General features: G+C 43.0%; 1 protein-coding gene across 1 annotated transcript in view; it reads right to left on the minus strand.

Annotated features, from left to right (window-relative positions):
* Positions 1-7510: 7510 nt before the first annotated feature.
* GUCY2F (guanylate cyclase 2F, retinal) overlaps positions 7511-20954 on the minus strand; it is a 97784-nt gene continuing 84340 nt past the window's right edge. The window contains exons 15-18 of the mRNA XM_068962828.1: positions 17151-17249; positions 14145-14239; positions 7692-7780; positions 7511-7598 (exon numbers count right to left, since the gene is read on the minus strand). Of these exons, the coding sequence (XP_068818929.1) occupies positions 7511-7598; positions 7692-7780; positions 14145-14239; positions 17151-17249 (371 nt within the window). The remainder of the gene's footprint in view (positions 7599-7691; positions 7781-14144; positions 14240-17150; positions 17250-20954) is intronic.

A 20954-nucleotide genomic window follows, 5' to 3' on the forward strand; every position in this document is an offset into this window, starting at 1 on the left:
ATGTGCTATCAACTACAAATAAATCCATGAGGCTGGACAGAATTGGAGGTTTGTTTTCTATCCACTCAGACCAAATCAACTGAGGAACATGTATGGCTCTGGATGAGATCCTATCTGTGTGATACAGGTGATTTAGTGACCAAGGAATCTGCTATTCTCTCTGTTTGGACTTTAATGTCAATACAGTCAACTAGCTCAAAAACACCCCAAACCAAAGTATTACTACCAAGCTTATGCCCATTTATACAGTTAAGGGTCTTATCCCAGGCATTCTAAGAGGTGTTCCTAAGGGTCAGGGGTTGTTCTTGATAACTCAGATCTCTTTTTGACTTTGTAAGAATAGCCCCTCTTTTCCTAACTAGATGGAGAATTTAGGAAGATGGCTTCTCCTCTCTGGACCCTAATATACTCTTCCACATTTCAACAGGGTTGATGGTCTCCCAGGCCCTCCAGCTCTATAACTCTATGTGCACATTCCTTTTTTTGGAATTAGGTCACCTTTGAAAAATCTTTAGTGGCATCTAATTTGCAGTGAGCCCAAGTCAGAATATAGATTAGCGGTCACCTCTGCTCTCAGTGCCTCTTTGAAAGAGATTCACTATTGCTTGGCCAGCAGCAAATCCAAACTGGAAAAGAGGTAAGATAGCAGGGTTTTTACAAACCACTCCAGAGAAACCCAAACAACTCACAAATAACAGATCTATATTTTTAAAAGTTACCTTGTATCAATGTCTGTGATCTACCTATCAATCATCTTGACCTGAGAAGATGACATGGACCAGAGAAAGGGTAAGAGAGAATCATATTGCAGATTCCATTATTTTAATGGGCTAGAAATAACCAGCCAGGTGGGAAATATGCTTGGTTAGGTCAGCCAGCTTTGGCTATAGAGGAGGCTAAAATAAAAAGACAAATCCATTGTGGCCTTTTGTATAATTAATGCTTACTGAGTTTTCAAGTTACATTCAATTGCTTGATGTCACATAGATGTGACCACCCAGTGTACGAAGTATTACCATTTGGCTGTTTGCCACCTCCCACTCCTTGCAAGTAGATTCCACTTGGATTAAGGACAAGAATGTGATGAGATGAGTAGCCAGGTAATAAAATCGTTTATACTAAGACACTGTAGGCAGAATGGGAGTCCTTGGAACAACACTTTTTGGTTGAGTAGCTTTGTGTAGTAAACCGAGTTACAGATAGGGTAGATAGCCATCTGCTACCTCCTCCTGCTTAGCTGCTGCTGCTGCTAAATCATTTCAGTTGTGTCCGACTCTGTGCGACCCCATAAACAGCAGCCCACCAGGCTCCCCTGTCCCTGGGATTCTCCAGGCAAGAACACCGGAGTGGGTTGCCATTTCCTTCTCCAATGCATGAAAGTGAAAAGTGAAAGTGAAGTCGCTCAGTTGTGTCTGTCTCTTAGCGACCCCATGGACTGCAGCCTACCAGGCTCTTCCGTCCATGGGATTTTTGAGGCAAGAGTACTGGAGTGGGGTGCCATTGCCTTCTCCGCCTGCTTAGCTACATCAAGTGAAATAAGAAACAAGTGGATCACTGAAAGCTGCCCACAATTTAAACAGATTCACTTCTACTGTCGAAAATAAGAGTAACACTGCCAGCAATAAAAGTATAACGGACTAATTTGAGAATCAGACTGACTTCAGGTATTCTTTGGATGGATGAATGTTATAATAACATGTAATAATCTATGAAGTGAGCCCACACAAGAATGATAAAATAGAATAAAGGATCTAAAGGGATTTTGAATAATTTTAATTTCCTTTGTGCCTTTCTGTGTTTTCTAAATTTTCTACAATGAACACGTATTGCTGTTGAGATCAGTAAGGAAAAGAAAAAAACCTGAATGGATTTAAATAATCCCCCCGGGATGACCATTTTGTTACGTTACATTTGTAGAGTACAGTAAAACTTCAAGTAAGCAGAGCCCAACTTGTAGTTCATCAGCATTTGGCTTTCTTTTTCAAATAATCCATCTTGAGAAGAAGCAAATCACAAGAAAACAAGCAGATATAGGAGATGTGATAAAAAACTAATTTAAATATCTATTTTAAAATCTTGTCTAAATTGTTTTCCAAGTTGTTTTGTACAAATGAATATAGGTTACTTAGAAAAACATCATTTTCAAAAAATCATTTTGGTCCCTCTTAACCACCAACTCAACCTCCTGTGTTATTAGCAACAGACGAATCGGGAAATTGGTTGTCTACAAGAATCAGGCTATACTCCACTAAATAAATCAAATGGTACCTGAAAGTAGAATGTTTTTCTTTTCCATGAATAATTAAAAACACGAAGGCAAATTGAAGAAAGCTTAGTTTTGGTCAATGCAGAAGGCTTTAATGAAAAAGAATCCAAGAAAGGAGGGAGTGATTTTAGATAGAGGTTCATGATAGAATCAAGCAAAGGAAGATGTGATCACAACCAAGACAGGACTAGCAGGCTAGACAAGGTAGGCTTGGCTGGTATGCTGGACTACAGAAATACCAAGGAGGGAACTAGAGGGTAGGTAGGATTAGATCCAGAGCTAGCAATCACACTCTTAATCTTATGGCTTACTAAACACCATGGCTGGTCAGTCCTCACTTTACATGTTCAGCCCAGGGACTAGACAGTTCCTAGGGTTAAAGCACTAGACCACGTCTAGGAGAATCCTCATCCATAGTGCCTACAGGTGCAGCCTCATTGCTCCTCCCTTGCCCCCCAATCTTTCCATATTCATAGAAGAGGGCAGTGCCACCTCCTCTAGAAGTCAAGTCATGTATTGAGTTGATACTTTTCTTTGAAACTTCCCTCAGGCTCTGCCTCTTTCTAGAAGCCTTAAAAGTTCAGCTTTGGACTGACCCTTCTCACTGGTAGAGGATGATATGTCATGTCTCCTCCTCCTCTGCCATGTCTAGAAAAGGGGATTAGACACTCAGTTCAAGGAGATTGAAAGGCAACTTGAGCCTTTTCTGCATCCTCTTGAAGAGCTTTAGCATAGTAAATAGACCACCCTGAGGCTGGGAGAAGTGAGCTTCTGTGAAGAGAGAAATAGTCCAAGGGTGCTTTGACTGAAGACTAAGGGAAAACTGCTGGGAAGAGCTTTTGACTCTAACCTCAGATTCAGGGTGAGTTGATAATGGAAAAATTAAATATTAGTGAGAAAGGTATCAAATTATACCTTAGGCATGTCTTTCTTTAAAAAGGCTTGTTCTAAAAGAATTAACTGCTTTACTAGCTGATATGTTTGGGTTCAGCTGTTTTAATAAAGAGATTACTTTTTATAATAAAAGAGAGGAAAAGCTTGCTTAACTATTTTAAACATGCCTGTGACTTAAGCCTTATTGCTTCAATCCATGTGACTGTGGCAAGCCACTGCCAACAACCCCTTGAAAGTAGACTCTGGAAAACTAAAAGCAGAAAGTAAAAACAAATGTTCAGAGGGATTTATTTTAAGGGCAGGGTGGGCAGGAAAAGGAAAGGAAAGTACCACACTTTAAGGGAATTGCTCAAGTCAGTCTAGGACTTCTATATCTTTTACCCTGACAGTATCTCTTACATCTCTCTTGCTCTGTCAATGTTCAGAATGTGACCATGAGACCCAGTGAGCTACTCATCTAGCAAGGACAATTCAGTTATGTTACCTAAATTCTCCTTACTTAGACAAGAAAAGAGACCATGACAGTTTTGGAAAGATTTTGAGTAATAAGGGATCAGAAAACAAAGGAACTTCTTTTTAGCCCTCAGTTATCCAAACAACACAATTAACCAGACCCTTCTCCCCACTCCTCCTGCCTATGCATTCCAGAAAACTGAGGTCACAGTGCACTGGGATTCAGATGTATGTATGTTTGCTGGAAGATTTTTTTTCCTGGCACTAATCTCATAGTATCTGAGTTATAAATTATGCTCATTAAATACTTTCTAGAGATTCAAATGAAATGAAAAAGAAAACAAAGTGCCTCCTACTTTTTTCTGTGAAAATAGAGTCTTTCTTATCTTAGTCCAAGTAGGGCCTGCTATTTTGGAATGACTAAACTTGGAGGTGGTTCTCTGCCCTTCTTTAGAGTTCATATTCATTGTATACATTCAAATGGCCTTTTGGGAATAGATGTATAGTGAGCAAAGCTTATTAATGTTATTTCCCAGGGGCCCCCTTTCAGGAGAATTAGGCTTGAGTAACCCTAGAGATTGGTCATCCTCAGAGGTAACATCATTCACTAATTTCTTGCCCAGACAGGTCAATTTGTTGAACTGGAGCAAGCTTTTCCATTGCCTCACCAAGAGAAGATTCCAATCATGGAGCCCTTCACTCCTGGGTGGGAGAAAGAGGAAACAGTAAGTATACCTTCCCCATCCTAGGCCTTTCATAGGATTTCAAAATGAATGATTCCAACCCTGCAGTACCATGCTACTCCACCAGCAGCTTGCAAATTGCTGAACTTGCCTGGATCATTGAACAAATAAACATCATTACATTTGTCAGGATTGCATAATTACAGTTGCATAATGTTGCTATTAACAAGGTTTTTTAAAATCAATTTTAACACAAAAGAGGAGGCATATTAATATATAGGTAATTCTTAATTAACTAACGAGATGTGTCCTAAATATTTATAAGTCAATGATTTGGAGTTTGGAATGCCTTGCTGCATGGAAGCTGTTACATATGTGGTGGTCAGGTTTCTAGGCCACTCCACAAAGGCCGATTTAACCCACATGAAGCAGAGTTGTATTAGCTCTCTGGCGGAGGTCCTAGGTCTTGAGAGCAGAAGGAAAAGCATGCTTTCTTCCCACTCTTTGGGTCCAAGGAAAACCCAAAGCATAAGTTTTGAAAGTAGGGTAATCTAAACAGACTTTCCCACCCTCATACTTGTTTTCACCCTTCTTCTATCTCCTATGGATTCACTGCTTTTGTCTCGTCCCAAGGCCTCCACTATGATCCTTCATTCTTCAAAACTGCCATCTTCTTCATTTCTCCTAGTCCACATGAAAACGCAAGTTCCCAGTCCTCCTGAGCATGAGACTCAGTTCAACTTCATTATAATATTAGATGAATTGCCCCTTCCTCTCCAAAAGGTATATCTGGTTTATCTGGGCTTCCCTGGTGGCTCAAACGGTAAAGAATCTGCCAGCGATGCAGGAGACCCGGGTTTGATCCCTGGGTTAGGAAGATCCCCTGGAGGAGGGACTGACTCCCCACTCTAGTATTCTTGCCTGGAGAATCCTATGGACAGAGCAGCCTGGCAGGCTGCAGTCCATGGCGTTGCAAAGAGTTTGACAAGAATGAGCAACACTTAACTAATGGTATATCTAAGAGGAGGCTTGTCAATCCCACATTAGCCACAGTTGATGAAATTTAAGGGAAAGTAAACAGATAAAGTAATAACCTCGAGGAAGTTTTAGGAAATGGTAGATATTGGAGGACAAGAGGAAGGAGCTATAGTAGAGAGCAGGGCACAGACTGAAAGGCAAGTCCTGTAGTCAGTTCACCAAAGTTATACCCCCTTTCTCAGGATCTTTCTTCCCTCTCTATCTGACACCACAGTGCTCTCTAAAGGTTTTCAAGTTTCTCCTCAATGGCTCCCATTGTCTTGCAGGTCTTTAAAAAGTTGGGGCTATCTCACTAAGGGTCAACCTGAAAAGTCAGAAAAAGTTGGAAACATTCTGGAATAGGGGGTGTTACTGGGTGACAGCAACATAGAATATTTAAAGAGAGGTAAGTGAAATGTCTGGGAAATCTTGGATTTAGGTCAAGCGTTCTAAAATTTATTGGGGGTGCTCTTTTTGAGCATTTTTGAGATTTGCACAACCTGCCAAGGCCATTGTGGTCAATTAACATGCTAATTAAAGCCCAAGTGCTAATGAGTGTGTTCCTGCTCAGTCACTAAGTCGTGTCCAACTCTTTGCACCCCTGTGGACTGTAGCCCACCAGGCTCCTCTGTCCATGGGATTCTCCAGGCAAGAATACTGGAGTGGGTAGCCATACCCTTCTCCAGGGGATCTTCCCAACCCAGGGATCGAACTCGTATCTCCTGCATTGCAGGCAGATTCTTTACCACTGAGCCACCCGGGAAGCCCATGCTAATGAGGCCAGTGGTCAAATTCACTTTGGAGCCAATTGGCGTCAATCTGTCCCATAGACTCACAGCCCACAGCATCTTCCCCTCTAGCAAGGCGACCCAGATGAGTGAGTGTAAATGGCCTCAGTCACACCCAGCTGCAATACTGGGAAAGCACTACCCAGCACACAGCCAATGACGGTAAGCCTGCTGCAGTGTTTTCTGCTGCCAACTCCAACACAGTCTTAGGAATGCACAGGTTCTTGCACAGTACCTCCAATGCCCATGCCACCCTACCAAAGGGAAAACCCTTCAAGAATTTCCAAACCCCTTTCTGCTGTGAGAGAGAGAGTCAGAGAGACAAAGACCAGTTCCTTATCTGCTTGTACTGGTCAACAGAAAAGAACAGAGCCCAGGCTCAGGTAGCAGGGTGGCAGAGGGTGATGCGGGCTGCAGGGCAGCCATGTGCTCAGTACAGAAGGTTTCTGAAGCATAAATGTTATAACTCAGAGAGGGTACCTGTGATCATCACAGAAATGAGGATACCTTGGCTTTCTTGGGAGAAAAGCAGTTATAATAGCAGACAAAGTCAACAGAGGCCACTGGGAATAGAGGAAGTATATGGCCTTTGGTCATTGTGTAGCAGCTCGAACTGTGATTATTCTGAAACATGTTAAAAAGACAAGGAAACAGGAGTGTGTGGAGACACCGTAACATTTACTTTAGAATCTTGTGATTTCCAAGGCTATGTGGAGGAAGCGATGGTCTGAGGGTCAGTGTCTCCATGAAAGAAGGAATAAGAAAGCAAGATAAGAGAAGAGACACTGACAGGAGCCCAATAAGGCACTGGCGTCCTCTGAGAGAGATACATGGGGGAGAATCCTTGATAACTGGTCTGTTGTTTTTGCTTGGGAATGATACCCTTCTTGTCAGGGAGGAGAGATGAAGGAAACTGTCCTGAATTCAAGCCAGGCAGTTAAGAAGTTGCCAGTCTTATTTTGGTTGGTAAGACCAACCTCAGAAGCAACCGGGCAGGGCTGCCAGAGGAAAGGACATAAGCATCTTGTCGTGTGGCTTAGATAGAAGAGGATCTCTAAAGGCCTAAGGTGGCTCACCATGTGGCCCAGGTGCTGGACAGTGAAAGAGATGGGTGCACCTGCCTGAGAACTGGATAACAAGGCCAGCCTTGTTAACATTCAAACACGTTATCAGTGCAGGAGGCAAGGATCTCTCTCAGGCTGGGGCAGCCAACCTCCCTCTGAGGCAGTTAGCTCTGCAATAGGCCTCCTCACAAGGTTTTTGCACAACTCAGGGAAGCTTGGAATTTCGCCAGCTCCATCACACTCTGCCCACAGAGTGTAGGCTGACACTGGCACCCATGCCAAAGGGAGCCCCAGCTTTGAAAGTCTGGCCAGCTCCTGGGCTCTGTTTCCCTGCTGGCCATTACCTTATGGCTTGTTTCTCACCAGCTGCTTTTCTGCTTTTCTTCTTTGGAAAGCTGCAATCTCTACTGGTTGAAGGCCATGGCCCACTTGCCTGTGGGGCAGGAGCAACACAAAAATAGTTAGCAAAGAGTATGTGGCAGAGAGGGGCATGGGAAGATGCTAATTAAGTGTGATCTCCACTTACCCATCTTTGCCCACTGGTGGGGGCACAGGAAGGGGCTTCGTGAAGCCCTTTTTCCCAACCAGCCAGAAGGTCTCTTCTGTGCCTTTGCCCTTATTAGAGAAAAGATGGAAAATCTTAAAGGTACTATAAATTTTTCTAAAGAAGTCTTTCTGGTCAATAGGAATGGAATGTCTACAAACATTCCATTTGGCTCAGAAACTGCCTCTACTTTCCCCTTGTCCCCACTCCCCGGCATCTTCCTTCCACTATCCTTCTTTGTCATATATACCCAAGGCTCAGACATGGAAATGGCAACTCAGTGTTCTTGCCTAGAGAATCCCATGGACGGGGGCAGGGGGTCCTGGTGGGCTGCCATCTATGAGGTTGCAAAGAGTTGAACATGACTGAGCAACACACACACACACACACACACACAAACACACACACACACACACAAGCTCCATAAGCTGCCACCGCAGCTAGATAAAAAGCAAACAGCATTTCAAGTAGTCATCCAGATGTTTTGCCTACCCGCCGCCACACAGCTCCATCTTTGGGAATATGTGGCTGTTTCGCTTCACAGCTGCCAAAGAGCTGTATGTTCAATTGAAGATTTTGTCTGTCATTTTTGCCCTGATCTTTTGGCATTAGTCAACCCATTGTTTTGGTACCCAGAGTACATACATTCAGAGTCCACCTCTCCCCAACCCTCCACCATCCAATGTCTCTCACAAAAACCAAAAAAGGAATAAAAAAGGAAAGCACACCATGCAACTTGGTTCTTAAGCCCAGGGCACCCTGGCTGCTTTGAGAAGTCACCATTTCTGCAGTGTTTCTTTTCTTCCTGCCAAGGGAGTCTTACAGGCAGAGAGAGACCCCAAGGGAGGCCTCCACCTACAGCCCCACTAGTCAATTGTCAAGAACCACAGGTCCAAAAAGAGAAAGCAAATGTAAACTCAAGTTCATTGCCCCAGAGCCTGAGAGATGACTTCAAAAAAGCCACATTTTCTGCCCCTGCCCTACCATCCCCTCTTCTTCAATCAGTCCTCCTCAACAACATGGTTCTCTCTCCTCCTTTCAATTCTGTTTTGTCTGTCCTCCGATTTTCCCCAATCCATAAGGGGAAAATGTGTTTACTAAGACTGAAAAAAGTAATGGCATGTGTTTCCAATTCATTAATCTGAAATATGGTCTTACTCTCAGCAGATCTTATTTCTAAGTTAAATTGCTTAACTTAGAAATTCCAATTAGGTTTGCCCCTTTAAATATCAAATCCATTATTCTCTATTTTATATCACATGTATTCATCCCTTAACAATCATGACAACAACCATAATAATTATTTAATAATTATTTAAATAATTAATATTTAATTGGAGAATCTCAAAACTTTTCACAAATATTTGGTTCAAGACTCTGAGCAAGCCCTCTAGGAGGAAGGGAACACCACAACAGCCCAACCTCCCTGAACAGACAGCCAGCCCACCCTAAGCCCACATAAGTGAACTATTTGGGACCAGAAGAAGTGAGCAGCTTGAAAATATGCTCATATCACTCATTCTTAAATTTGTTTCACCCTCATTGTGCCTGGGCTGAAAATACAGAGAGGGATCTGTCCTCAAGGAGCTCATAGTATAGTTAAATAAAAACAACTATCAGGCCATGTCTTGGGCCCTAAACAGAAGCTCAACTCTTCTGCCTCTTAAGCAGTTTCTTTTCCTCACAGAATCTAGTTCAGCATCTCATATAGAATAGGTGCTCAATAAACAGAGACTATTCCATTCCCTGGCATTCTAATCCCTTGAGTATTCTAATCCCCATGGTGTCACTGGACCTCGCTTTGGTACAACATACTCTCAAAACTTGATCCCAAGCCCCAGCCATAGTCGACTGTTTTTCTTGAGCTCTAGAAGCTATCAGGACAGCATGCCAATACCCAAGGGAACTTTTGCAGATGCGAAGACTGTCCAGATATTTGGGTGAGTCCTGGGACATGCTGGGATGCCAAAACTAATGGTTGCAAAATAGAATGGGAGTGTTATGGACTCGGGCAAGCTTCCAAATCAAAGAATATGCTGGGGAGCTCCAGGGGTGCTCTGAGGTTTTGGAGCCCATCCAGGAGAATTCTTAGAATCCTAGCTCTCTGTTTACCCACCCTACTCCAAAATTCTGCTGAAAGAGAGAGAGTGGGGAAACAAGTAAGCAACAACTAAAGCTAAAGTGAACTCTTTGACTCAGCATCAATCCCTAGGCAGTCCCAGAGACCTCCCAAATAATAGCACCTTCCTTTGGCCCGACACTTTTAAGACATCTCCTGTCTTGTTTAATCCTCATAAAAACTCTGGAAAACAGGTTTATTATTAACTTCATTCTGCAAATGGGGCCCTTGTTTATGATTATAAAATGACTTGGCATAGGTAGGACTTTGATCCCAACTCTGCTAGACTATAAACTTTATTTTTTACTATGATTTTCTATATTTTATTGAGGTGGAATTGACATATAACATAGTGAAGGACAGGGAAGCCAAGTGTGCTGCAGTCCATGGGGTCGCAAAGAGTGACTGAGCGACCGAACATCAAGCAAACAATTATGTTAGTTTCAGGATGACAACAATAAGTCTAGTTAACATGTAGTTAAACTCCAAAGTTTAAATGTTCTTCCCTCTCCATTGTATAGCTTTTCCCACACACTGGAGTCAAGGGGCAGGTCTAGTGACCAAAAAGCAACTGTTGGTAATTTTAAAGCTTGCGATTAATGAGCTTCCTGATAATCACAGGTCAGAAGAGGCCTCTATGTTGAGAAATGGAAGCACAAGGAAGATGAAGTTACTTGTCCAATGTCACACGTTGAGTCATCTATGGGACAAGAATTACAGACCAGACCTTCTGACCTTCATGACTCTGTCAATACAACTTCATTACTTCTTAGCTCAATTGCTGGTATGTAAATATCCACCTCTGGCAAAGACAACAGAAACCACCTGAGAACAACCATTTGGGAAAATCTTTTTAGAATGTAAATCCACCTGAGAGGCCCTGGCAAAAGCATGTGATAAGCCTGCTGCTGCTGCTGCTGCTGCTGCTAAGTTGCTTCAGTCGTGTCTAACTCTGTGTGACCCCATAGACACCAGCCCCCTAGGCTCCCCCGTCCCTGGGATTCTCCAGGCAAGACCACTGGAGTGGGTTGCCATTTCTTTCTCCAATGCATGAAAGTGAAAAGTGAAAGGGAAGAAGCCTAGACATATACAAAGTCTCAGCAAGGAGCTTCAAACTTGTCAGGAAAATGATAAGTGAAGCAGGACTCATTCATGTAAGAGAAGAGGTAATAAGATGATTTATCACCAGGCTACTTGGAAAAAAATACTGCAAAAAACAGAAATAGCCAGTTAAGCACTGATGATTTTTGTGCCAGTGTGGTAGCTCAGCTGGAAAAGAATCTGCCTGCAATGCAGGAGACCCTGGTTTGATTCCTGGGTCAGAAATGTCCCCTAGAGAAGTGATAGGCTACCCACTCCAGTATTCCTGGGCTTCCCTGGTAGCTCAGACAGTTAAGAATCTTCCTGCAATGTGGGAGAGCTGGGTTCGATCCCTGAGTTGGGAGGATCCCCTGGGAGGAGGGCATGGCAATCCACTCCAGTATTCTTGCCTGGAGAATCCCCATGGACAGAGGATCCTGGTAGGCTATAGTTCATGGGGTTGCAAAGAGTTGGACACGACTGAGCGACTAAGCACAATACAAGAGGGGGTTGGAGTGGACAGTGGGACAACTTCCTAGAGAGCATGAGCTTCTCATCTCTCAATGTGTCTTCTTCTAAGCTTCCTTATTTTGGTGTCTCTCTTTGTACCCCTCACCCACCCAATTACTCAACTGCTCTGTGTTTTCTTCTCTCAGCCAATCCAACCCACATCTTTGATCCCACTAAGAGAAACAACTTAAAGCGTCATCACTCCAATGGAGAGGGGATGGGGTTGGCGGGGGAGAGTGTTGTTGATGATGGATCCAAGCCTTGAGCTTAAGAGAAGAGGCTCAGATGGAGGAATTTTAAGCATCAGCCAGCTGGAAGAAGAGGATGTTTTTGGCCATCAACTTTGAAATCACACCTGGCTCCCCATCAAATGTGGTCCTTCTGAGCCATGTACTAGAGCATATCCTCAAGGGACAAGGAATCCTCTGTCCCCTAGTCCATACTAGGTGATAGTCAATACCTTTCCCTGGTTGGGAGGAGGAGGCTCAGAGACAGAAAAAGATCTCCCCTCTTCTTCCTTCCTTCCTTTGGGTCTTGCTTCTCATCCTTATCTTTCTTCTCACTGGCCCTTCCTTTCCCCTCGGGCACTCTCACTTTTTCTCTCTCAGTATCTCCCTCTCAATCTCTCTTCCTCAGGAAGCCCCTGATAACCCGATAACCAAGGCCTGATGTGGCTGGCCTTAGGGGGCAGCCTCTCGCTGCCTCTTCCTCCAGATTCCCTGGGATAGGGGAAACTGTGAAGTTGCAAAGGGCCCTTTTGAAGCAGTCCTACTTTTGTCTGTGAACCACCCAAAGTTGTGATTACTCCTAACCAGTATGGGGGCAGGCAATAAAAATCAGTGTGTGGGGGGGAGGCGGTGAAGGCATATTTTTCCTTTTCAGTTGCATAAAGTGGCACCTCTTCAGTCCTTAAGTTCTCTCTTAAATGAAGGAATTTGTGTCTAGTAACATTAGGGAGGCAAGCACTTCAGGAAACCAAGCCACCTTTGTCCTCCTCTGCCAAGAAATGACCAACTATATAGAGGGATCACAAAAGCCTTGGGTGACTTGATTCACTGTCCATGTAATATCACCACCCCATCATATCTTTGTGTTCTCTGCAGAGGTGGGAAAGAAACCTCTGTCCCCTAATAAGTGATCCATTCCCCCTGCTAAAAGACATTAAGGATCTATTGGAAGGGCAATCTAGGATTAGCCATAGAAGGAATTAACTGATCAACTATAATCAGGCCTTTCAATCTTTGACTTCTGAAACTCCTTTATATGTAAATTGCAACCATCTGGGGAAGGCATACCAGTGACAGAAATAAATTATGCATCACTCAGTGCCCAGATTTTGCTTTGCTGGAGATTTTGGCTTCCTTGATGGCTCAGACAGTAAAGAATCCGCCTGCAATGAGGGAGAACTGGGTTCGATCCCTGGGTTGGGAAGATGCCCTGGAGGAAGGAATGGCAACCCATTACAGTATTCTTGCCTGGAGAATCCCCATGGACAGAGGAGCCTGGTAGGCTACAGTCCATGGGGTCACAAAGAGTCAGACATGACTAAGCAACTAAACACAGAGAATAATCACTGAGAAAACAATTTTCATGCACAATGGTAACATAGAAAGACTACTAGGGCTTCCCTGGTAGCTCAGTGGAAAAGAATTTGCCTGCCAATGTAGGAGACATGGGTTCGATCTCTGGTCTGGGAAGATCCCACAAGCAGAAGGGCAACTAAGCCCATGTCCCACAACTATTGAGCCTGTGTTCTAGAGCTGGGGAGCCTCAACTACTGAGCCCACATGCCCTAGATTCCATGCTACACAAGAGAAGCGACCGAAATGAAAAGCCCACATGCTGCAATGAAGAGTAGCCCCAACTCGCGACAACTAGAGAAGGTGACAAAGACCTAGCACAGCCAAAACTAAATAAATGAACATTATTATTAATGAAGGAGAAGTCAGGTTTCCTGGGTTATGGCTTGACTCTGCTATCAATTGACTATGTAACCCTGATCAAATTACTTCACTATTTTGGGCCTTGGCTCCTTATCTGAAATTTGAAGGAGTTAAATGATCAAATCTCTAGAGTCTTTTATAGTTGGGACCACCAGGGGCCCTAGGGCCATCCAGAGGAAGATGAAAAGAATCCAGTGGAAATGGTGAAAAAGAAAAAGAGATATTAGTCTAATCCTGAATCCTAGATCAAGTGATAGTCCTCACAAAGAAAAGGTGCTATGTTTGTCTTTCATCAGAACTGACTTCATTCTTCCTGGTCCTTGGGGAAATAGATAAAGCTTCTCTGTACACAGGGGATCAATGTTGGGGATGAAAAATGCGAAAGGAGGGCCACCAAGCCAATGGACAGAAAATCCAAACTCTCCAGTAGTGTAGTTTAATGAACAACACCTGGCACTGCCAGATATTAAATGAGATGGAAGTTAGACAATGTAAATAATAATGCAAAATTCTGGGCAATTTTTAAGAGAGAAAAATGCAACTCACAGTCTGAAAAATGCAGAGGGACTTTTAACGATCCTTCTCACTGCAGCCATATTTTAAAGAGATGAAAACTGAGGCAAAGGGAATGATCTTTGCAGAACCACACATGGAATTGAGAATTCTGCCTGAATTACAGCTCTGAGTCTCAGACACCCAGGTAAACTCTTTCAGCAGACCATGACCTCTCCAGTAGCAGGTGTGTTCAAGTGGTTTGACTCAAAAAACAAAAGGACATTATACCTTGAGCTCTGTTCTTCCTCGAAGCTCCACTTCATAGCCTTCACTCAGGGTTCGAAGAATTGTCACTGTGCTATGACTGACGTGGATGCGATAAGCTGTGAAAGCAAGAAAGGCATGACTTTGGGTCCTTCAGGTAAAATCAGTGAGAGGATATTAATGTCGTAAATGCTCCCACTTCTAAATGGACAAGACCCTAAACAAATTCCCTGAGAGAGAGAGTACGCTTTAGTTAGGGTTTCACAGGAAGAGGTAAGGGGAAGGAATGGTCTTCCTCACCAGGCCCAAATAAAGCATTAACTGTAGCACCTATCAGCCTCCTAGACACTATCTCAGATTAAAGGGCATGCAATAGAAATGATTGAGATGAAGAAAACAGCAACCACTACTTGCCCTCAGCTGAAACGTGATCTCCTCTGAGGGAAGTTACAGTCTCACAGGCTGCTGCTGGGGCTGAACCCTCAAGGTTGGCATATCCTACTTAAGAGACAAAAGGGTATCTTTTCCACACACATCCATCCAACTACCTTTCAACACTGCTGTACTTAAAATAAGACATCAATGAGAAATGTCCCAACACCTCTGCCAACATTGTGTGGTGACTACATCTATAGCTGTCTTTTCGGCAGATGCCTCTAGCTGTGTACACACATGAATGAATGATTTTCCAACTAATACCAACTTAGGATAAGAGACTGGGGAACTATGACTAAAACATCTATTCAGAAATGAAATGTAATTCTTTGGTGAAGAGCAATCATTTAACTGAGGTAGGATCCTTAACTGTCCTGAAAACTGTCTTCCTGTGAAGTAAGATCTTGTTCAGGCTGAGCAGTAAATAAAAGTCCAAGACAGTTCCACACACACTTTGAGAAAGTATTGAGGCTGGCCAAAAAGTTCGTTCGGGTTTTTGCATACGCTCTAGTAGAAAACTTATTGGCTAACCCAATAATTATTTTTCTTTCATTCATTATTTTTTGTTGGAATATAATTGCTTTACAGCGTTCCCAATAATTCTTTTAGAATCTGAGTACAATCCGAGTAGCATGGCATGAGTGAAAAGAACGGCAAGAAATTTCTACTGTCTTCTACAAGGACTTGCCTTCTCTTGACAGCTCAGTATTGTCATTTGTGTCTTCCTCACTACTTCACGGTCATCCCCAAACCTCCACTCCAAATGCTTCTTAAAAGTCACCTAGTGTGTCCCTAGCTAGCACTATGTGTGACATTCCACTAGCATCTAATCATGAGGGAGTATCTCAATAGAATAATCCTACTGATGGGGAACACACAGTTCAACACAGAAAGATAGCTGATTCCAACCACCATCCAGTCATGTGGCAAGGAAGATCACTCCAGGGCTGGGTCACTAGTCACTTCCATTTTAGAATCAGTAGATTCAACTGAGCATAAAAGAGGTGTTGATTAAACTGATTTTTTAAAAATAGACCTATGATGCGTCCTAATCTCATATCCAACACGAACTTAGAAGCTACCTCCTTGTAGGTCTTCAGTCAGGAGCAGCACTTAATGTCACGTTTCAGTCACAGTCATTAGCTTCCAGAAAGACTACATATGTACACTTCTCCATATCCCTCACAATGCCTTCCTTACAGAGTCAGTGCTTCACATACATCTGCTGTGCATGACTCACTCATGATCCACTTTCCGCTCTCAGCTCTGTATTTCCAACATGAAATGTGTGGAGTTTCCCTAGTGCGGACCAGAATATGACTGCACTGTTCTACGGGCTTACATCAGTCCAGAGAACTGTGCCAGTTTCACTTCCTCCTGGGTTGCACTTCTAGAGCAAAGTTACGCACACGCCGCAGTTCCTGGATGACTACTCCCATGGCCTCTGCCATGTCTGCGGCATTTGAAGACTTTGCCAGATGTCAGAAAATTTATTCTGACAACAGCTTCTAAGTTCCGTGCTGCCTCCTTTATCATGGCTGCATGGGCTACACTGACTAAGACTGGGCCTATTGTACAAGTCTGTTTCGGCACATGAGTGATGAGACGTGGAGTCAGACAGGGCACCACCCACTGTGATAGAGACCACCATATCATCAGGGACTAGGTTGCATACGCTGCTGAAGTTTGAGAAGAGCTTGTCCTGCTTAGTAGCTGTCAGAGCCAGGGCTGCTAAGGGCTTAAGTGATTTTTTCTAATATTTAATCCATGAAAACTATATATAAAATCTATTGGTGTCTCTGTTTTTTTATACTAGCTTGAACAAATCACTTTGCCTATGATATAGGTAAAGCACATTGTGATTCTGACATTGCCTTAGGAGTGATAGGAAATAAACAAGAAAGTGTTGCCAGGCACAGACAAATGGCATAATGGTTTGTATGGTTTTCTTCTCAAAGCAATAGGGGAGAAATGGCATCTTTGATACCATACCTGGTTTGATAGAAGCTAAGAGTTTTATATACAGGCAAGTTGAAATTATTTCAGAATTCCAAGCTCCTCAGATTGAAGCATTATTGCTAGCTAAATTTGAGGGTGCTTTGATGAAGCCAGAACTCCTGGGGTCCTAACTAGTTCAAAAAAGGACTAAAGCAGGAGATATCAGCTGGTTGGGAGAGAGTTGACTCTGGGTGTGTCTCTACAAACTAGTTGAAAAAACAATGTCAGTGCCTTTCCTGTTTCTTTTTTCAATATGATGCCCACAAACCCACCAGGCAAGCCAATTTTTTCCTTTACCCGAAGGATTTTGTTGTTGTTGTTGTTTTGATCAAACTGCTGGCTGTTTCAGTGTCACCTAGCTACAGCTTCATTTCTAAAACAAGAAAGGTACATGTTCAGTCCAACATCACCCCCTACTGGTTTACCATTAGAGACAAAAACCTGTGTGTTACATCCCCTTAAGATTCTCAAATTACCTTTTAGTAATTCTTTGAAACATTCAAACATCTCTCTGCTCTCTTTCCCCTCTCTTGAGGAAGAATCACTTTCCCAGTAGCAGGAGATTACCATCCCATTCATCCCTCTAGAGATACTCACGTAACCCTGTTGATTCCATCCGAGAAGCTGTGTTCACAGTGTCTCCAAACAAGCAGTATCTGGGCATGGTGAGGCCCACCACTCCAGCAACAACCGGCCCTATAGAGGAGCACAGGTAATCAGGATTATAGTCATCAGGTATGAATCCAATGCTAATAGAGGGACACTGCCAAGGGAAGGAATGTAGCTGCATGAAAGAATAAAGTTGCCACTACATAGCTCTGGGACTCTGAAGGAAATCTTATGGTGAGTAATGCATTCTTTGCCCTATAAAAAAACAAATTTATGACAATGCAGAAATGATTACCCTTCTGATTGATGTCTTTGTTCCAAGTAACAGTAACACCCAAGATGCTTATATCTGTCAATAGGGACAACCAAGCATTAAACCCAATAAGGAAAGCCTGGGCAGGGATTCAGGATCCAAGCATGTTTGTTTCAAGGGAAAAATGTGAGTCTTTCTTGTGCCTTAGGGTTGGAAGGAGGTATCCATGGGGCTATCTGTCTCCCAAATTGTGTCTATAAAGAGAATTATTGCTAAGACAGTTGGAAAATCTGAAAAGAAGTATAGTTGACATTCAATCATCTGTGTAGTATATAAAGATGATCTGAGAATATTTTCTATTTGCCCTTAGAATGGTTTTTGCTTTTACATTTTAATACAACCATGCTAAATGTTCAAAGAATGAACATTACTTGAAAGAAATTTCAGCAACCATACTGAAAATCTAGTTCAAAAATATCTAGAAATGTCTCAACTTCACCTTTCTGGTTTCTAAGTGAAAATTGTTCAGCATTATCTTTTTGCTGTTTCCTGAGTTAGAGAAGGGCTTCCCTAGTTGCTCAGATGGTAAAGAATCCGCCTGCACTGCGAGAGACCTGGGTTGGGAAGATCCCCTGGAGGAGCGCATGGCAACTCACGCCAGTATTCTTGCCTGGAGAATCCCCATGGACAGAGGAGCCTGGCAGGCTACAGTCCATGGGGTCGCATAGAGTCGGACACGACTGAGCAACTAAGCATGCACACACAAAATAATTTTGCTCTAAAAAATTCCTTCTGGACATTCATTTGTAAGAATAAAAGTTAAAAATTGAAACATGTATACTATCATGTAAGAATCGAATCACCAGTCTATGTCCGATGCAGGATACAGCATGCTTGGGGCTGGTGCACGGGGATGACCCAGAGGGATGTTGTGGGGAGGGAGGTGGGAGGGGGGTTCATGTTTGGGAACGCATGTACACCCGTGGTGGATTCATGTCAATGTATGGCAAAACCAATACAGTATTGTAAAGTAAAATAAAGTAAAAATAAAAATTAAAAAAAAAAACTACAAAAGTTATGTTTCTCATTATAATTCATGTCTCACCCATTAAGAAGCATTCACTGAGCACTGAACTAGGCACCAAGGGGAATAAAAAAGAAATGTATCATATAGCCTCAGTTCTGTAGGAATTTAGAGCTTAACTGAAGAGAGGAGACTATCAAACCAGAAGCAATTAAGCAACAATCCAAGACAATGTATGGTTGAGGCAAGATAATGGTACAGGCAGAAGTGCTCTAATAGTTTAGAAAATGGGAGAGGGGTTGCTTATTAAGGCTTGGTTCAGTCCAAAAAGATCCAATGGAGAAGGCAGGATTTGATTTAGATCTTGATGAGTGAGTTGGATTTGAGTAGGAGAAAAGGGACAAAAATCAAAGGTTTGTGGTTGGGCTCGAGTTTGGAATTTTGGGAAACTCTTATAGAGCGCAGTCTGCTTAGTTCAGGTGCCTGGGGAGAAACTAGAGACAAGATTGGCTATTGGGTTGTACAAGATGGTGGACCTTGAACCACTAGAGAATTTTGAGCAGGGGATTACATAATGAAATTTCTTTTTCTTTTTTTCTCACATCAGTGTATAGAATGCATTGAAAGGGGAGAAAAGTAAAACCAGGGAAAACAGTTAAGAGACTGTTACAGTAACTCAAGCACAAAGCTGTAAGTACTGGAAAGGAGGTGATGATAGAGGGCAAAAAGGAGGGATAAAAGAGACATTAGGGAAGGAGAACCAACAGACATGTTGAGTGTCTGACAACCATGAGAAAATTAGCATGTGGGCCTGGGAACTTATGCTGGTTTGTGGGAAAAGATGACTTAAAGTTTTAGAAATGCAAGGTTTGAAGTAATGGTAAATCATCCAAGAAGAGTTGTGCCAAGGGGAGTTGTTGATGTGAAACTGAAGCAGCAATGAGATGAAGGCTCCTGTTTAAAAGAAAAGTAATGAAAATCACCTATGTGGCTAAGCATTCGGGATATAAACATGAGTAAGATCTGGTTCCTGCCATCAAGGAGCTTATAGTCTAATGGACAGACAGGCAAGCAAAGATAGATTACGATGATAACTATGAGAAGGATGGATAGAAAGAAGCAAGAGTGGAAGCAAGAAGATGCTATGGCAGTGATCCAGGCAAGAGATGCTGGTGGCCTAGACTTGAGTAGTGAGAGTCGAGAAGAGACAAGACAGAATCAAGAAACATTGAAAAGGTAAGACTTAGTTGAATGGTGAAGATCAGGGTGAGGGCAGAGTCAAGGAGGATGACTCTCAAGACTAACTGGAATAACTAGGTGAATGGTAGTGACACCAACTGAAATAGAAAATAAATACAGGAAGAGGAGATCATTTATACAGGTAGAAAGTCATTCTGTTTTGGATGTGTTGGTCTGATGTCTGTGTGGAACATTCAAATGGAAATGTCAGCAGTAAGTCTGATATACAGGGCTGAAGCTTAAGGGAAAAGACAGGTGTTAAAGTTGAAGAGTTGGAAGTCATCAGTACATAAGTGGTAGTTAAACCACAGACATGGATGAGATCACCCAGAAGAGCATAGTAGGGGAGAGAAACAGTGGATGAAGGATAGAACATGGCAGAAGGCTTTCCAGGTGACACAGTGGTGAAGAATCTGCCTGCCAATGCAGAAGGCACAAAGGATGCAGGTTCGATCCCTGGATGCGGAAGATCCCCTGGAGAAGGAAATGGCAACCCAGTCCAGTATTCTTGCCTGGAATATTCCATGGACAGAAGAGCCTGGCGGGCTACAGTCCCTGGGGTTGCAAAGAGTCGGACACAACTGAGCATGCACACAAAGACAGATGAGATTATCAGACAATGGTAGAAAATGAAAGCCAGTTTGGAATGAGTTGAGAAATGAATTCAAGGTCAGGACATACAGAGAGCAAGGAGATCACAGCTTGGAGTTTTGCAGAAAATGTGGGAGCAGTTAGACAGCAGGGATTGCTAAGGGAGCCAGTAAATGAAATGGACCAGAAGCATTCAGAGAGTGAGGAGCAGGTCATAAAAGCCAATTGGGGGGGAATTGTCAAGACTACCAAGTGCTGCAGAGATAGGGGTAGACTAGGACTGGGAAAAGTGATGAGGGCTGAAGCCAGATGGCAAAGGGGCTAAAGAGGGAGTGGATAGTGAAGAAACGGTGTAATAAATGTCAATCATCCTTCTACAAAATTTGGTAGGAAAGGGATGAAAATGATGGGAGAAGAAAAGGGGCCTAGAAGAGCAAAGATAAACAGGAGGCGAATAGAAGCTAGAAGATGAAAGGCCTGAGAAGATACCTGGGAATGTATAAAGACAGATGGAAAGGGTACAATGAGGCGGCATCCTGAAGATGTTCAAGCAAGTGAGGAGGGAGGTGGGAGAATGAATACTCCAGGAGTTGAGACTTCAACAAATTAAAGGAATGATCCTTTAAATACTACACATGCAGGCTGCTCTTGTATCATAAACACGGAGATGCTGGCTCTAACCAGA

This window comes from Capricornis sumatraensis, chromosome X (assembly GCF_032405125.1).
Source record: "Capricornis sumatraensis isolate serow.1 chromosome X, serow.2, whole genome shotgun sequence".
NCBI classification, from domain to species: domain Eukaryota; kingdom Metazoa; phylum Chordata; class Mammalia; order Artiodactyla; family Bovidae; genus Capricornis; species Capricornis sumatraensis.